At 39.2% G+C, this 19207-nt stretch overlaps 1 protein-coding gene across 3 annotated transcripts in view; it reads left to right on the top strand.

Moving 5' to 3' along the window:
- DTNB (dystrobrevin beta) overlaps positions 1-19207 on the top strand; it is a 335670-nt gene that overhangs the window by 43681 nt on the left and 272782 nt on the right. For all 3 annotated transcript variants that reach the window (XM_023732419.1, XM_023732417.1, XM_023732418.1), the window contains exon 5: positions 9942-10027. In XM_023732419.1, coding sequence (XP_023588187.1) covers positions 9942-10027 — 86 coding nt within the window. The remainder of the gene's footprint in view (positions 1-9941; positions 10028-19207) is intronic.

Raw genomic sequence — 19207 nt, 5'->3', positions numbered from 1 at the left:
TTTTTGGTAGATTCTAAAGCTTTTTTGTAGGCTTTTTGAGATTTTCTACATAGATGATCATATTGTCTGGAGAAGGAACAGTTTTATTTCTTCCTTTCCAGTCTGTATGTCTTTTATTTCTTTTTCTTGTGTTATTGCACTAGCTAGGTGTGATGTTAACTGGGAGTGGTGAGAGCAGTTATCCTTGACTTGTTCCTGCTTTTAAGGGAAAAGATCTCAGTCTTTCATCATTAAGTATGATGTTAGCTGGTTTTTTTTTTTTTTTGGTACGTCCTTAGAGACGCCCATTATTGGATTGAAGAAGTTCCCTTCTTTTCCTAGTTTTCTGAGTGTATTTATCAGGAATGGATGTTGAATTTTGTCATGTGCATCTATTCAGATAGTCTGTTGAGATGGTGAACTATATCGATTGGTTTTCAGATGTAGAACCAGTCTTATCCTGGGATAAACCCCCCTGGGTCATGATTTTTATCCTTTTTAAACATTGCTACATTTCTTGAGAATTTTTTTGTCTGTGTTCATTAGGGATACCAATGTGTACTTTCTTTTGTTGTAATGTTTTTGTTTTGGGTGTCAGAATAATATTGGCTTCATAAAAAGAGTTGGGGGTGGCTCATCCTTTCCTATTACTACTATTCTATTACTAAGATTTAGTGTAGAATGCAGTTGTTTCTTTCTTAAATGTTTAGGATTTGCCAGTACAGCCCTATGGATGAGGAGTTTTCTTTTTTGGAATGCTTTAAAATGCAAATTAAATTTCTGTAGTGGATGTTGGCTTGTCACGTTATCTATTTCTTGAGTGAGCTTTAGTAGTTAGTGTTTTTTAAGGAATAGTTTGTGTTAAGGAGTGTTGGTACTGCAGTGGTCAGGCATTTGGCTGCTAACTGAAATGTTGACGGTTTGAACTCACCAGTCGCTCCACAGGAGAAAGCTGTGGCAGTCTGCTTCCGTGAAGATTTACAGCCTTGGAAACCCTATGGGACAGTTCTGCTCTGTCCTATAGGGTCTCTATGAGTCGGAATTGACTCAGTGGCAGTGGGTTTGGTTTTTGGTTTTGGAGTTTGTGTCAAGTAGTAGTTCATCCAGATTGTCAACTTTATACACAGAAACTTGTTTTGTAATGGTCTTAGTCTGGGTTCTCTAGCAGAGCAAAACTGGTGTAATAAATATGTGTAGAGATTTACTTCAAGGAAATTGCTCATGTATTTGTGAGGGCTGGCAAGTCCCAAATCCATGGATCTGGCAGCAGGCTGGACATCTCTCCTGGCTCACAGGGTTGAAGGGCTAGTGGATCCACAATCTGCAGATCAGGCAGGAGGCTGGAGACTTATGTCCCAAGAACCAGAGGTTAGGCAACAAGAAAACAACTTGTCCTGATGTCCCATCTTTCATTCCTGATACTGGTAATTTTTGTCTTCTCTGTTTTTTTTCTTAGTCTGTCTAGAGATTTATCAAAATACTGATCTGTTCAAAGAACCAGCTTTTGGTTTGATTGATTTTTCTGTTTTCAGTTTCATTAATTTCTGCTCTTATGTTTTTTTACTTCTGCTTGTTTTGGGTTTAATTTGCTTTTCTTTTTATGATGTCTTAAACTGGAAGCTTCTATTATTGATTTGAGAGCCCTCTTCTAGTATAAGCATTTTTATATTTATAAAGTGAAAAGCGTCGTACTCCTTCATTCGTCTCCTTTAGCTACACACTTCCCACCCTGGAGGCAACAGTGTTGTTATTATTTCTGTATCCTTTTACAGATATTTATATTTATGCAAACAAATGTTAATATTATTTTTACTCCTTTTTTACATAATTACTAGTAGCATTCTAGTTATTATTCTGTTCTATGCCTTGCTTTCTTTAATTTAGTAATCTGTCTTGGATATAATTCTAGATCCCTCATATATTATTTCTCATTCTTTTTTATGACAGCATATTTAACCAGTCTTCTATTAATGGACATTTTGATTATTTCCAGTCTTTTCCCAACTAGAAACAATGCTGCAATGAATGACTGTGAGTATGTATATTTGTACATTTTTGAAGAACCATTTTAGGGTTCTTGAGTGTTCAGATTTCAGGGGAAAAGAATAATTTTATCTCCACTTTGTTTCCCTTCTTTTTCTGTGTCTATATAATGTGCTGTATTTTGTGTTTTGTTAAAGGGGCCAGTTGGTGTAGAGAGAAAGAAATAATTGTGTTTCTATGCTAACTCTTCTGCTTGGTCTGTCCAAAAAGCCTCCAGACGTACTTAGACCTGTTTTCATAATAATTTCTTTACCTCAGTATCAGAACCAACAATAATAATCATGTCCAGTGTCTTAGAAACTGTTGTTTCATGTATTCTTCCATTGTTTTAGTTGTTTAGGACCTTTGAATTCAACAGGTCCTGAAGGAAGACATTCTTTCTAAAAGTAGTTCCTAGGTGCTGTACTTTTCCCTCTGGTGCCCCGGTGGCACAGTTGTTAAGAGCTACAGCTGCTAACCAGAAAAGTTTGAATCCACCAACTACTCCTTGGAAACCCTATGAGGCAGTTCTACTTTGTCCTATAGGGTCACTGTGAGTCAGAATTGACTCAATGGCAATGGATTTGTGCTTTTCCCTCTAGACTGTTTTCCAGCTTCTCAGTGTTGCCATTGTATTGTTCTTAGAATCAAGTTCTTGTGCTACTAGTTTGAATTTTACCGATAAGTGACTTTCATTTTTTGGAAGAAATATCAATGAATCAACAAGTACTTATTTGTACTTAGAATGTAGGAAATAACTGATGTTTTGTTTGTGTACTCATGAAATAGTTTAAAATAGAGGGTTTGAAAATACCCTTCAATAAAAGAATAGATAAACTGTAGTATATTCATACAACTAAATACTACCTAGCCAGATGAACTAATGATATACAAGTAGTCCCCGACTTACGATGGGGTTCCATTCTGAAGAGTCCGTTGTAAATCCTGACGTAAGTTGAATACCTCCTTTTTTTTTATTTAAGTTTTCATTATTGTTGCCTTTTATTAGTATCTTTATAAATCTGATCTTTGTCTTTGGGATGGCACAAATATGGCTCTCTTCTAGTCAATTGGCCAGGTAGCTGTCTTCCAAATTTCTTGGCATAGACGAGTAAGCACCTCCAGTGCTGCATCCATTTGTTGAACCATCTCAGTTGGTATCCCATTAATTCCTGGAGCCTTGTTTTTCACCAATGCCTTCAGTGCAGCTTGAACTTCTTCCTTCACTACCATCGGTTCTTGATAATATGCTATGTCCTAAAATGGTTGGACATCGACCAATTCTTTTTGGTACAGTGACTCTGTATTTCTTCCATCTTCTTTTGATGCTTCCTGCATTGTTCAATATTTTGCCCATAGAATCCTTCAGTATTACCACTCGAGGCTTGAATTTTTTTTCTTCAGTTCTTTCAGCTTGAGAAATGCTGAATGTGTTCTTCCCTTTTGGTTTTCTAACTCTCGGTCTTTGCACATTTCATTATAATCCTTTACTTTCTCTTCTCGAGGTGCCCTTTGAAATCTTTTATTCAACTGTTGTACTTCATCTTTTCTTCCATTCACTTTAGCTACTCTACATTCAAGGGCAAGTTTTAGAGTCTCTTCTGACATCCATTTTGGTCTATTCTTTCTTTCTTAGTATTTTTAATGACCTTTTGCTTTCTTCATGTATGATATCCCTGATGTCATCCCAGGGATGTGCCAGAAATTCAGGCCGATTCAGAAGAGGACGTGGAATGAAGTATATCTTTGCTGATGTCAGATGGATCTTGGCTGAAAGCAGAGAATACCAGAAAGATGTTAACCTGTGCAAAGGCATTTGACTGTGTGGATCATTACAAATTATGGGTAGCATTGCGAAGAATGGGAATTTCAGAACTCTTAATTGTGCTCATGCGAAACCTATACATAGACCAAGAGGCAGTCATTCGAACAGAACAAGGGTATACTGCGTGGTTCAAAATCAGGAAGGGTGTGTGTCAGGGTTGTATGCTTTCACCATACTTATTCAGTCTCAAATAATCCGAGAAGCTGGACTGTATGAAGAACAACATGCATCATGATTGGCAGAAGACTCATTAACAGCCTGCGATATACAGATGACAATTGCCTTGCTTGCTGAAAGTGAAGAAGATGTGAAGTACTTACTGATGAAGATCAGAGACTACAGCCTTTGGTATGGATTAACCTCAACATAAAGAAAACAAAAATCCTCACAGCTGGACCAATTAGCAACATCATGATAAACAGAGAAAATATTGACGTTGTCAAGGATTTCGTATTGGATCCACAATCAATGCCTATAGAAGCAGCAATCAAGAAATCAGATAACGTATTGTGTTGTGCAAATCTGTTGCAAAAGACCTCTTTAACGTGTTGAAAAGCAAAGATGTCTCTTTGAGGACTAAAGTGTGCCTGACCCAAGCCGTGATATTTTCAGTTGCCTCATGTGCATGCGAAAGCTGGACAATGAATAAGGATGACTGAAGAAGAATTGGTACATTTGAATTATGGTGTTGGCAAAGAATACTGAATATACCATGAATTACCAATGTCCAGGCCACACTTTAGAGAAAGAATGAACAAGTCTGTCTTGGAAGAAGTACAGCCAGAATGCTCCTTGGGAACGAGGATGGTGAGACTTCTTTTTACATACTTTGGACATATCATCAGGAGGGATCAGTCCCTGGAGAAAGACATCACGCTTGGTAAGGTAGAGGGTCAGCAAAAAAGAGGAAGACCCTCAATGAGATGGATTGACATACTGGCTGCAACAGTGGGCTCAAACATAGCAACAGCGGTGAGGATGTACCAGGACTAGACAGTGTTTAATTCTGTTGTACATGGAGTCTCAATGAGTTGGAAGCGACTCAATGGCAGCTAACAACAACAACATTTATCTTTGTGGGTTGGAAACATTACATGTAAATTTCCAGATATGATGACATCAGCAAATTACGTGCTACAACATAGTATGTAGTACATATTACTAATGATGTTAAAAAAAAAAAAAGGACAGTCATAAGTATCTTGAATACATCGTAAGTTGGGGACTACCTGTAATTAACCATGTGATAAAGCTCGTAGATGTTACGTGGAATGAAAGAAGTTAGACTTAGAAGAGTGCATACTGTACTACTGCATTTATAAGAAGTCAGAGAACAGGCAAATCTGATCTGTGAGGTTAGCAGTCAGGATAGAGGTTACCACTGTGGGAGGTAGTTTAGGAAGGAGTGCAAGGCATGGCTTCTGGGTGGTAGTCGTGTTTTGTTCTTGATCTAAGTGCTGGTTACTTGGATGTGTTCTCTTTGTGAAAGTTCATCAAGCTGTAGATTTATAAATTATGCAATTTCTGTATGTATATTATACTTTAACGAAAAGTTAAAAAAAAAAGTACAGAATTAACCAAAGACGTAATCATTGATCATGTTGGAGCTTTACATTTAATAAAATAAGAGAGATGACTGAATACTTCGTTCTGGCGCACATGCACTCTCCCTCTTTAAAGTGATAATTTCAAAAGTAATTATTTTTAAAAAGCGATGATAAATATTAAATTAATTAAAAAATAAGAGAAAATAAAATAGAGCCAAACTATTAACTCTTCTGCCTAAGTCAGACTTCACACTATTTAGACTGACTAAGGCCAGTCTCTGGAGACAGAGTCAGTAATTTGTGACATTTTAAGAAACATCTCGGTATTGTTTCAATTTGTATTTCTTTTATTATTGATTAAAGTCAGTGCTTGTCCATGTGCTTGATAGTCATTTGTGTTTCTTCCTTGTATATTTTGTGTGCATGAGTGTTGAACGAAACCAAGCCCACTGGCCATTAACTTGACCAAACTCATGATCTCATGTGTTACAAAGTAGAACTGCTCCATAGGGTTTTCTTGGCTGTAATCTTTATGGAAGCAGTTCGCCATGCCTTTCTTACACGGAACCTCTGGGTGGGTTCAAAATGCTAACCTTTTGGTTAGCAGCCAATCACAAACCTTTTGGGCCACCCAGGGACCTTTATGCACAAGTGTACTTTCCCCTTTTTTCTATTGGGTTTTCTTTTTAATAAAGTTGATTTGTTTCAGGCCAGTGGTTCTCAATTCTGGCTGTTCATTTCAATCAGCTGGGAAGCTTTAACGAGTTACCAGTGCCCAGGCCACACCCTAGGCCAAATTATCAGAATCTCTAAGGATGGCGCCTGGGTCTCGATATTTTAATTCTTTTTAAACATGTTATTATAGAAACTCTTGCTATGTAAAATTTTATAAGTTGCCATTTATATATCTTAGGTGTCTTTTAACCTGTAGGTGTCCTCTCCATCATTTTTTCCCTTAAATCATTACCGTTGTCCATTAATAATAACTCTCACTTTCCTAGGATTCTTTTTGTTGTTGTTTTTTTAATGTATTTTTTAAACACAGTTTATTTTTTTAGAGAAGCTTTGTGTTTACAGAAACATTACTCAAAGTAGAGTTCTCACAAATCCCCGTTTCCCCCACCCTGCACATAGTTTCCCCTATTATTAATATCTTACGTTGTGGTACATTGTTGTATATGATGAACCAGTATTGCTACATTAGATAACTAAAGTTCATAATTTACCTTACGGTTCACTCTGTGTTATACAGTTCTGTGGGTTCTGGCAAACACATAAAGTCATGTGTCTACTTTTACAGTATCATAAGGAATAGTTTCACTGCCCTGATGCTCTATGTTCCACCCATTCATCCCTCCTTCTTTCCCCCTGAACCTCTGGAAACCACTGGTTTTTTTTACTGTCTCCTCAGTTTGCCTTTTCTAGGATGTCATGTAATTGGAATCATATAGTAGTATGTAGCTTTTTAAGACTGGCTTCTGTTACTTAGTATTTAAGATTCCCCCAATTTTTGGCAATTATGGGATTCATTTTTTTTTTAACAGTTTTTCTTGAGAAATATAAAACACCTACAGAAAAATGTATAAAACAAAGTATAGTTTAATGAATTGTTATAAAGCAAATATTAATATAAGTACTATTAAAAAGAAAAAAAAACCCACTGTTGCCATTGAGTCAATTCTGACTCATAGTGACCCTATAGGACAGAGCAGAACTGCCCCATAGGTTTCCAAGGGGCAGTTGGTGGATTCAAACTGCCGAGCTTTTGGTTAGCAGCCAGATGCCACTTTGCAACCAGGGCCCCCATCACTACTATGGAGGCTAAGAAGTAGAATGTTGTCAGCACCTCAGAATCCCACCTGCGTGTCCTTTATGTATCACAGCCCTTTCTTTTCCCCCAGATCTAATCGGCATTCTGATTTTTATGCATATCTCTTCTAAGATTAATTTTTACTTTTGTCTTCCTGTTCAGTTATCTGGATGTTCTTGTACTGTGAAATGTGTGTCTGCAAAAATGTTTTGAGCAAATTTACCTTTAAAAATGTCATTAGCTGTACAGCAAGGCTTGACTCTTCTGTTCTGGAGCACTTCCTCTTCATTCTTGCTCTGATGATCATCAGGAATACTCACTCCTCTTACTTTTTGGACTTCAAGAATTTTTTTCTTTTGTTGCTTCATCTTTCTGGGCCACTGACTTCAGGTCAGAAGCTGTATCCATCAGACTTCTTAGTTGCAAGCCGTTTAAACCAACTCGGGCTAATTTAGTCAAAGGGTGGGTGACCCACAGACTCTCTAAGAAGGTTGGGAAAGTAGGCTAGTAGGCTTAAAGACTACCCTGCCAAGAACAAAGCTCAAAGTCGTATCATGAAATTGGTCTCATGAAGACACTCTGTACCTCCACTGGGCGCAGACATTGCTGCTTGTGCTCCCGGCACCGTTGATGCTGGGCTGTGGTTGCTGCCACAAGAATCAGTCTCTGCTGCCTCTGTAAACTCAATGTAATGGCTCCTACTGCTGCCATCCTACCAGGTGTGTTCTTTGGAGTTCCTGCTTCTGAAAGTCAATAATTTTATATTTGAAGTCTGAGGTGGGTGAATCTTATTGGTGGCACTTGAGTCATGTGCCCAAGTCCTAACTGCGAAGAAAGAATAGGAAAGCTTTTTTTTCTCTGCAGACTTTGGTAGCAGGAAGTGGACTTGTATCATCAGATTGTTGTTGTTAGCTGCCATCTAGTCACTCTGAGTCGTGGCGAACTTATGTACAACAGAACAAATTGTTGCCCAGTCCTGCATCATCCCTACGATTGCCGGCATGTTCAAGTACATCACTGTAGCTATTGTGTCAGTCATCTCACTGAGGATCTCCCTTGCCCTCGTTGGCCCTCTGCTTCACCAAACATGATGTCCTCCTCCAGTGGTTGATCCCTTCTGATGATGTGTCCAAAGCCAGCGAGTCAGACAGTATTCTATTGTGATGCATAAGGTTTTCATTGGCTAATTTTTGGAAGTAGATCGCCAGGCCTTTCTTCCTAGTCTGTCTTAGTCTGGAAGCACTGCTAAAATTTGTCAACTATGGGTGACCCTGCTGGTATTTGAAAATACCAGTGGCATAGCTTCCAGCATCATAGCAACACACAAGGCACCACAGTACAACAAACTGACAGACAGGTAGTGGGTAACATAAGATAGGGCATGCTTAAAGGTAGACTTGGGATTTGGATGGTGGATGATCAGAAGTGTCCGCTGTAAAGGTTCTGTATCAGTCTTAGGAATTCATTCTTTTTTAACATGATTGATGATCTTTATAGCCACTTACCTTTCTCATGTGATGCAGTGGATATTTCTAAATATCCTTTCCAGATGCATTATTGCCATAGATGTAGAGCACTATCTGTATTTCTGAAGAACTATGTGTTTTTAAAACTCCATCCTAAGATTAGCTAGTTGCAGGGATTTCTATGTCATCTTGTTAATAAACTAAACGAGATGTGATAGCTAAAAATCAGACTGTAACAAACACTGCTATTTTCTGGTGATGTGTTCACTGAGAATCTTCTGGCTGATAGACCATCTGCCTTTTTGCAGGTTTGACCTTACTGTAAACAAAGAAGGTTTGGAAAATAGGAAACACTCTGTTAGGACTATTAGTGAATGTAAATAGGGTGACAATGCTTCTCTAAATCAAGATGATGTAGTTCTCATTATTGCAAAGGTATTTTACCCTAAGTTACCATGAAACTTTGTGAGCACAGCTGTATAAAATTGACACAAAAGCCCATTTTTAACTTGTAGATGATAACTTTAAAAACCTGCCAGTGAAGTTTTTTATCTGCTGTGAAACCAGGGCATAGTTGAACGGATAGAGCAGGACGTGTTGGGTCAAGGGGCCTTGGTGATATTGTCTTGATTCTGCTGGTGGTGTGAAGCGTTTCTTTGGGTAATTCATTTATGATGTTCTACCTTCCATCTTTCCAGTTCTCACAATGATGCTATGAGAAGATCTGAGACAGAGAGATATGTTTGAGCTGTTTAGAATAAACACTTACATGGTAACATGAAGTTTATTAGAGTTAAAACAAACAACGATGAATGTGCTATAAAATCTTTATAACCCTGTGTACTCTATTGGTTTAGTACATAATGGTAAACTGTTGTTATAATATCCTGATATGAGGCCACATGTCTGAATTGTTGCTCAAACCAGGTGACACCTCAGTTTCATATATTTAAAAACACACCAGCTGTGGATTTAATAGGTTAAGTTGATTGGAAGTTTATTTAAGGTAAACTTGGCTTGTGCCTACATAGCCAGTAGAAATTACTTTACAAGATGTTTCTAAAACTCACTTCCAAATACTTCAGATTAGCTTTATAGCATTTTTCACCCAGCATTAAATGAAGCCTTAATTCTACAAAAGAAAAAAAAAAAAATCCAGAGTTTCTAAATGTGGTAAAATTGTAACATGTAAGGGTAGAAATCAGTTTACTGGTTGCTCAGTATTTGGTGATACATTTGATTGTTTTTGTGGTTCCAGATAGCAATTATTTCTAATGTAATTTATTTTGCAGTGAGGGCCGAGGCAAGTTGACGGTATTTTCAGTTAAAGCTATGTTAGCAACCATGTGTGGTGGAAAAATGCTGGACAAACTGAGATGTAAGTATCTTCATATTACTTGAAAGATTTTATTTTCAAAATAGGACTTTTAAACAGTTTTACAAGAATGTTTTCAGGATTTTTTATGATGACATGTGGAGTCTTTCTGTGTTTTTCCTACCACCTCATTACTGCAGTAGCTGGCCCAGAGTATGTAAGTTTGCCACCTACTGTTCAGATGGAAAGTTAGTGGAATTAATTTGTTATGTTTTTTTAAAGCAAGAATACTGAAGAGATTCAGGATAGTAATGTTGACATTTAAAATTTTCTTTTAAAAAATGTTTTCTATATTAAAAATTATGCTTAAAGATGAATGTGTAGATTGTTTTTAGTTAGAAAATAATTTGATTACTTTTAGCCCTTTTCTTAATAACTCCGTTCTTTATCCAGGTGGTATTTGCTGTGATTAAACTGTTCCTTAGTACCTTAGAGCCAAACTCAGTTACTTAGAAATTGATAGCTTGATTTTTTTTTCAGTTATCTTTGCTTATTTTTTTCTTCCTATTGGTTGCCATGCATCAGAGTCAACTCAGTGGAAACTAAAAGCAACAACATTGGTCATCTGGGCATTTTACTATTCTAGTTATTACGAGAAGGTGGTTACACAAAGTAACCAACCCAAAAACCAAGCCAAACCCATTGCCGTCGAGTTGATTCTGACTCGTAGAGAACCTATAAAACAGAATAGAACTGCCCCATAGGGTTTCCTAGGGTGTAATCTTTAGGGAGTGGAGCCCTGGTGGCACAGTGGTTAAGAGCTTGGCTGCTAACCAAAAGGTCACCGGTTCGAATCTACTAGCCGCTCCTTGGAAACCCTATGGGGCAGTTCTACTGTGTCCTGTACGGTTGCCATGAGTTGGAATGGACTCGACGGCAATGGGTTTAATCTTTACGGAAGCAGATTGCCACATCTTTTTCCCATGGAGTGGCTGGTGAATTCAGACTGCCAACCTTTCAGTCAGTTAGCAGCTGAGCGCTTAACCACCATGCCACCAGCGCTCCTTAGATGAAGGAGAAGGATGTGAAATTCACAATTACTTAACTTTGCTGCATATGGCTTACATTCATTCATTAGATAATTGATAACTGCCTAAGGTATGCCAGACATTATGCTAGGTGCTTTAAATGTATTTTCTGACCAAGTCCTTAAAATTCCTTTGCATTGTAAGTGAGATTTTCTCCACTTTAAAGATGGTTTAACTGAGGGGGCAAAGCTGGGATTCTAACTCAGGCTGACTTCAGAGCCCTGTTCTAAGCTACTTCATTGTACTCCACTATAATACTACTGTAATGGGAGGCACACATGTAGTTACAATCACGTGTGCAAAGTATAATACAAGTACACATAGAGTAAGAAAGTACAGCAGGTATCAGGGAGGCAAGACTGAAACTGGAGGTTTTAATGAAGTGTTGAGATAGTCTGTGAACTTATTGAAGAAATTGGGTCATTTGTCTTGTAGCATTTGTCATAGACTGGATTTTGATGGCTGCATCTCTGTGATCGCGTCCTATGTACCCTTTGTTTTCTTTGTAAATTGAAAGCTAGATCTAGAGACTTGATCAGATTCAAGTATAGTATAAGATTTTGGGTAAGATTACTTTGTAGGTACATTTGTTTTCTGTGTTTTTTCTTACGTGTTATGCAATTGAGAGTGGGAAAGCTAGAAGCTAACTAGAGACAGGCAGTCCCCGGTTATGAACAAGATCCATTCCTGTGTCTTAAAGTCAAATTTGTAGGTAAGTCAGAACAGGTGTGTACGGTTCTTATTTAGCCTTACTTTAGTGGTGCAGTGGCTAAGAGCTCAGGCTGCTAACCAAAAGGTTGGCAGTTTGAATCCACCAGCCACTCCTTGGGAACCCTGTGGGACAGTTTCTCCTCTGTCCTATAGGGTCACTATGAGTCGGAATCGACTGGATGGCAACAGGTTTGGTTTTTGGTTTTGGTTTTAGTGCAAGAAAAGGCCTGAGGTCTTTTCAATGATTTAAAAGCTGCATGTGCAGCAAGTGGAGGTGATTGTGATGAAGAATTTGTTGTGAGCAGTCATTGGTTCAGTCGTTTCAAAGCAAGGGCAAATTTATGCAACATTAATTAAAGGGCAAGTGTGGGTTGTCCATAAGTCAGACATTTGTAACCTGGGGACCACCTGTATAGATATTCTAATTCTGAAATTTTATTGTTAATCTTCTGGATTTCTGATTTCTCTCTCTGTATGGATTCTTGTAGCCTGTTAAATTTGTCATTATGCTCTTCTCCAATTTTTTTAATTTCCTCTATTGCGTGTTCTGTGTTTTGCTTAATTTTCTGAAGAATTCTGTATATTAATCTTTTGTGTTCTGCCTCTGGTAATTCCATTTGGGAGCTTGCTGAAGCCATCATGGCTTGCCTCTTTATGTGATTTGATATTGACTGTTGTCACCAAGCCATCAATAAGTTATTATATTTATTTTATGTTTGCTTACTGTGTCCTAGCTTCTTGCTTTGTTTTGATATGCCCAAATAGGTTGCTCGTATGGCTAGTTTGGTTATTGGCATCTTTGAAGCTCTAATGTCCTGTCACCGGGTGGTTAAATCTGTTACTAGGTATGTGAGCTCAGGAGTCTGTCTACTCCTCCTATATGGATTCAGCTCAGGTGCCCAGGTAGGTAGCCACCAAGTGTGTGGTGTAGGCTCTCACTTAGTCCTAGACAGGCACGGGTGATTGGTGTAGGCACAGGCATCTGGCTGCAGCAGGGGGACACACTGAGCAAGGCAAGGGGCTGACGGCTGCCCCCGAGTGTCCAGCAGGAAGATGTGTCCCTGTTCCCTAGAGCATGTAGGTTGATGGGTTTTGCAGCTGGACTATGAGCACCTAATGCTGTTGGCTGTAAGGACTGGGGGACACCTCTTATTCATGGGCCCCTATCACAGGTGGCTATGTGGCTTGGGTGGAGCCACCAGTCTTCAGGCCCCTGCTGTGTGTAGGTGAAGACCCTGCTTAATGGGCTGAGCAGTGTCAAATGTCAAGAACCTGCCACTTCACAGCTGAAACAGTTGAAGTTAGAGTTCCGGTATATTCCCTGTTGTACTGTGGTAATGAGGGCCTACGCTGTTGAGATGGGCCTGCACAAGTCTATGCAGGAGGAAAGGCACTCAAAGTCCGTGGATCCCTTATGCCTGTGCCTAGGCAAAGGAGCTGTGCCTACGCTGGGTTCCTGGCTTAGGGGAGCTGGCAATTTATTTTTTTCCCATTTGTTAATTTGTTCACTCTCCAAGGCAGGGAGAGTGGCTCCAGGCGTGTGACAGATTTTACTTCTGGCCTAGAGGACTCGGCAATTGCTGAAGCTGGTCCAGGACCCAGTGCAGAGCAGGGAGCGGGGAGGTAAATGGGACAGAGGTTTTTCCCTGGGGGGGGTGTTTTTGATCCGTGCAATAAGCTGTATGCAGGTACTTACTTTCGCTGATGAGGGCTACTTCTCACTGGTTCTGGGTGGCCGTGTAGACTCTCAGGGGCTGGGTCTCTCCTGGTGCGAAAAACGCGCCTCCCAAGCACGGCTTCTTGCCTGCCTCACCGCTCAACCCCTGAGCTGATCAGGCCTGAAGGGCTCAGGCTCTCGCTGGGTCATGTCTGGCAACTCCTTGCTGCTTCTGAACCATCTCTCCCTCCCCCTGCCACTCAGTCCAGTTCCTCAACTCTGCCTTTGATGTTCAGGGCTCCCAGATTGCCATATATAATCGAATCACTTGTTTTTTTTGGTCGTTGTAAGAGGGTCCACCGGAAGCATCTCACTACTCCGACACCTTGGCCTCGCCTCTCTGTATAGGTATTCTAAAGAGAGACCTTAGATAATATGTTTGGTCAGGTGTTATCTGATTTATCTGTTTCAAAATTAGCTACAATGTCGAACACATTTATGATAGTAAAAATTATGATTTTATTTAAATACTCTTCTTAAATGTTACTCTTTTGGGTGGAAATTTCTTTGGTATTTTTAAATTCTACTTTGGCATTTTTCGGAGGAAAATATATAGTTGAATTATATTTTGTTCAAACAGAAGGGAAAAAAAGTTGGAATTTTTTCTGTTTAATGATGATGGTACCAGTTAATGAATATATATTACCATCTTTACCAGTATTGAGAAAACTGGTTGAAAAATAGTAAAAAAAAGAATGCATAACTGCATATCCTAGAGGACTTTGTAGTCTTTAAATTTCTATGATTAAATCTGCTACATATATATAAAGCTGTTACCTGGCATATAGTAAGCACTTAAAATTTTGCCAAATACAAGTTGTTGATTGAGTACTAAAAATACTGTGTTTCTTTGTTGTAACTGTGAGTGAGAAGTGCAAATTCTACTAGTGTGTGAAGTATGGAAGGGGCCTTGGAAGTCAGGTGATAGTGTTTTTGATATGGCTTCTGAACTTTTTGGAGGAACACAAGTGATCAGTATTCAAGTGGCACAAAAGTACACACGCCAAGGCAAATGTGACAGGCCAGTGTGCTCAGAGTGCCAGTCACTGCGCTAGTATATGGATTGATGGGATACGAGCCATGCTAGCTTACTAATTACCATGTTTACATTATTCAGAAGGATTTAAAATATGGTCTCTTTATCTTCCTCGTGTTCAAACTTACCGTTTCTTTGCCAGCTCTGTTCCATTGTTTTTATTGCACTGTAATTATCTGGGCTAAGAAATGAGATATTCAATATAAGTAAATTTTTTAGGCATTAAAGCCTACCTCCACTTTTTAATTTTAGTTACTGAGGATGGAAACCACTTAAAAATGTGGCCCGTCCCTTCCATTTTAAACAGAACTTGTGTCATAATTTAAACTTTTTTAAAAAAATCACTTAGGGATGTCATTCTCTGATGCTTTAGGGCTAATTGTGAGGCTTAAGGTTGTTTGCCTGTTCTCCGCACGCTTTGAGACTTTTTTCATTTCTTGAAGTTGCTGTTTTCTTGTGTGTGTGTTTGTGTGGGTGTGTGTGCAGAGGCATGGCAGGAGAGGGGGCAGGGGGGGCACTTGCCCCCCAGGCGCAAGGCCGAGGAGGTGCCAGTGGCGTCCCTAAGAGGCGCGGGGGGTGCAGACCGCACTGGTGACACTCGGGGTGACACCATGTGGTCCAGAGATAAGTCCAAGACCAAACTATGTAGGACTTGAGCTGATCCAGAAAGCCTGTGCCCACTTCAGCCATGTTTTGGCACTGCTCTTCGCTGCCGCAGATCTCGGTGTCTGCTGGAAAGATTCACCCGCTCAAGGTGCCGCTCCCGCCGCAGCTATACTCAGGCACCCCTCACCTCTTCCCCCTGCCCGTGGCCCGCTTGTCAGTCCATGCGCCTCATGGGACATGGGTACTACGGAAAATCGCGCGAGGGTTATGGGCGCCCTCGGCTTCTTTGCGTCGCTGCAATCAATGTCTATTTATCTTGAAATTTGAGGGGTCGGGGGCAAATTAGAGGTCGCCCCTGGGCGCGCAAATTGGGGGTGGGGGGGGCGCAGTTTTGAGATTGCTCCTGTACACTCGTTACCTTGCTACACCTCAGGTAGTGTGGGTGTGGGTGGATGCTGTTTGTCACTCACAGGCAGTGTGATGGTATTATCAGTATACCAGACTGTAGAAATCTCTCCTTGCTTCGGATTTACTATTTTTAATACGCTACTGACAGAAAAAAACAGATACTCAAATTTATTAGCATTCTGTTTGAAGGAAGAATGTGATTACTTTTTGCGCGCGTGTGTCTGTGTGTGTACTTTAGGTGAAAGTTTACAGTGCAAATTAGTTTCTCATTCAAGAATTTATACACAAATTGTTCTGTGACGTTGGTTGCAATCCCCTCATTAATAGCAATAGTTAGCACTCTCCCCCTTTCCCTTTCCACCCTGGGTTCCCGTGTCCATTGGTCCAGTGATCTTGTCCCTTCCTGCCTTCTCATCTTTGCTTTTGGGCAAGTGTTGCCTATTTGGTTTTGTATACTTGATGGAACTAAGAAGCACTTACTTCAAGTGTATTATTGTTGTTTTATGTTGTTGTTAGGTGCCCTCGAGTTGGTATATACAACAGAACAAAACACTGCGTGGTCCTGTGCCATCCTCACAGTCGTTATGTTTGAGCCCATTGTTGGGAGCCACTGTGTCAATCCATGTCATTAAGGGTCTTCCTCTTTTAGCTGACCCTCTACTTTGTCAAGCATGATGTCCTTCTCCAGACACTGGTCCTTTCTAATAACATGTCCAGAGTACCTGAGACAAAGTCGCCATCCTTGCTTCTGAGGAGTATTCTGGCTGTACTTCTTCCAAGACAGGTTTGTTCATTCCTCTGGCAGTCCATGGTATATTCAATATTCTTTGCCAACACCATAATTCAAAGGCATTAATTCTTGGATCTTCTTTATTCATTGTCCCGCTTTTGCATGCATATGAGGCAGTTGAAAACACCGTGGCTTGGCTCAGGCATGCCTTAGTCTTCAAAGTGACATCTTTTCTTTTTAACACTTTAAAGAGGTCCTTTGCAGCAGATTTTCCCAATGCAATATGTTGTTTGATTTCTTGGCTGCTGCTTCCCTGGGCATTGATTGTGGATCCAAGTAAAATGAAATCCCTGACAACTTCAATCTTTTTTCCATTTATCATGATGTTTCTTATTGGTCCAGTTGTGAGGATTTTTGTTTTCTTTATGTTGAGGTGCAATCCATACTGAAAACTGTAGTCTTTGATCTTCATCAGTAAGTGCTTCAAATCTTCTTCACTTTCAGCAAGCAAGATTGTGTTATCTGCATACCTAAGGTTGTTAATGAGTCTTCTTCCAGTCCTCATGCCCTCATCTTCTTCATGTAGTCCAGCTCCTCGGATTATTTTCTGAGCATACAGGCTGAATAAATATAGTGAAAGGATACAACCCTAAGACACACCTTTCCTGACTTTAAGCCACGCAGTATCCCCTTGTTCTGTTCAATATTTGTCCTTTTATGATTGACTTATTTCACTTAGCATAATGTCCTCCAGATTCATCCATGTTGTGAGATGTTTCACATATTGATCATTGTTCTTTATCATTGTATAGTATTCTGTTGTGTGTATGTGTACCATAATTTGTTTATCCATTCATCTGTTGATGGGTACTTAGGTTGTTTCCATCTTTTTGCTATTGTGAATAATGCTGCAGTGAACATGTGCGTATGTCTATTTGTGTGATGGCCCTTATTTCTCTAGGATATATTCCTCGGAGTGGGATTGCTGGATCATATGGTATTTCTATTTCTAGCTTTTTAAGGAGGCACCAAATTGTTTTCCACAGTGGCTATACCATTTTACATTCCTACCAGTGCATAAGAGTTCCAGTCTCCCTGCAACTTCTCTAACATTTGTTATTTTGTTATTATTATTTTTTTCTTTAGTTAGTGCCAGTAATGTCAGGTGAGATGGTATCTCATTGTAGTTTTGATCTGCATTTTTCTAATGGCTAATGATCATGAGCATTTCCTCATGTGTCTGTTAGCTGCCTGAATGTCTTCTTTGGTGAAGTGTTTGTTCATATCCTTTGCCCATTTTTTTACTGGATTATTTGTCGTTTTGTTGTTGAGGTGTTGAAGTATTCTGTAGATTTTAGATATTAGGCCCTTGTTGGATATGTCATAGCCAGAAATTTTTTTCACAGTCTGTAGGTTCTCTTTTTACTCTTTTGGTGAATTCTTTTGATGAGCCTAAGTGTTTAATTTTTAGGAGCTTCCAGTTATCTAGTTTCTCTTCTGGTATCTATGGGTTGTAGTTATGTTTTGTGTTGTATTTATGCAACATGTTAGGGCCCATAGCGTTGTCCCTATTTTTTCTTCCATGATCTTTATCATTTTAGGTTTTATATTTAGGTCTTTGATCCGTTTTTTGTGTACGGTGTGAGGAATGGGTCCTGTTTCTTTTTTTTTTTTTAACAGATGGACATCCTGTTTAGCCAGCACCATTTGTTAAAGAGACTTGTCTTTTCCCCATTTAATGGACTTTGGTCCTTTGTCAAAGATCAGCTGACCATAGGTGGATGGATTTAGTCTGGGTTCTCTATTCTTTTCCACTGGTCTATGTGTTGTTGTACTAGTACCAGTCTGTTTTGAATACCATGGCTGTATAGTATGTTTGGAGATCAGGTAGTGTGAGGCCGCCTTCTTTGTTATTTTTCTTCAGTAACACTTTGCTTATCCAGGGCCTCTTTCCTTTCTATATAAAGTTGCTGATCTTCCATCTTGTTAAAGAATGCTGTTGGTATTTAGATTGGGATTGCATTATATTTGTAAATGGCTATGGGTAGAATTGACATTTTCACAATGTTGAGTCTTCCTATCTATGAGCATGGTATGTTTTTCCATTTATGTAGGTGTCTTTTGGTTTTTGCATTCCTGTTTTGTAGTTTTCTTTGTATAGGTCTTCTATATCCCTGGTTAGATTTATTCCCAAGTATTTTATCTTTTTAGCGGCTATTATAAATGGTATTGTTTTCCTGATTTCCTTTTTGAGTTATCTTTGTTGATGTATAGGAATTCAACTGATTTTTGTATGTTGGTATCATATCCTGCTATTCTGCTGAATCTTCTGTCAGTTCTTGTAGTTTTCTTGGGGGAATCTTTGGGGTTCTCTATGTATAGGATCATGTCATCTGTGAGTAGGAACAGTTTTATTTTTTCCTTTTCAGTTTGAATGCCCTTTACTTCTTTTTCTTGCCTTAATGCTCTAGCTACAACTTCCAGCACAATGTTAAATTGTGGTGATAAAAGGCATTCTTGTCTTGTTCCTGTTTCATGGGCAGTGCTTTCTGCCTCTCTCCATTGAGAATGATGTTGGCTTTTGGTTTTATATAGATGCCCTTTATTATGTTGAGAAGTTTCTCTTCTATTCCTACTTTATTTAGAGTTTTTATCAGGAATGGTGTTGGACTTTATCAGATGCCTTTTCTGCATTGATTGAAATGATCGTGAAATATTTTTCTTTTATTCTGTTATGTGGTGAATTATGTTGATTGATTTTCTCATGTTGAAGCATCCTTCCATACCTGGTATGAATCCTGCTTGGTCGTGGTGTATTATTTTTTTGATATGATGCTGAATTCTATTGGCTAGAATTTTGTTGAGAATTTTTGCATCTATATTCATGAGAGATGTTGGTCTGTAATTTTCTTTTTTTGTGACATCTTTGCCTGGTTTTGGTATCAGC

Source organism: Trichechus manatus, unplaced genomic scaffold (assembly GCF_000243295.1).
Source record: "Trichechus manatus latirostris isolate Lorelei unplaced genomic scaffold, TriManLat1.0 scaffold00052, whole genome shotgun sequence".
NCBI classification, from domain to species: Eukaryota; Metazoa; Chordata; class Mammalia; order Sirenia; family Trichechidae; genus Trichechus; species Trichechus manatus.
The sequence above is the reverse complement of the archived record's forward strand: the minus strand, read 5'-3'. Positions and strand labels throughout refer to the sequence as shown.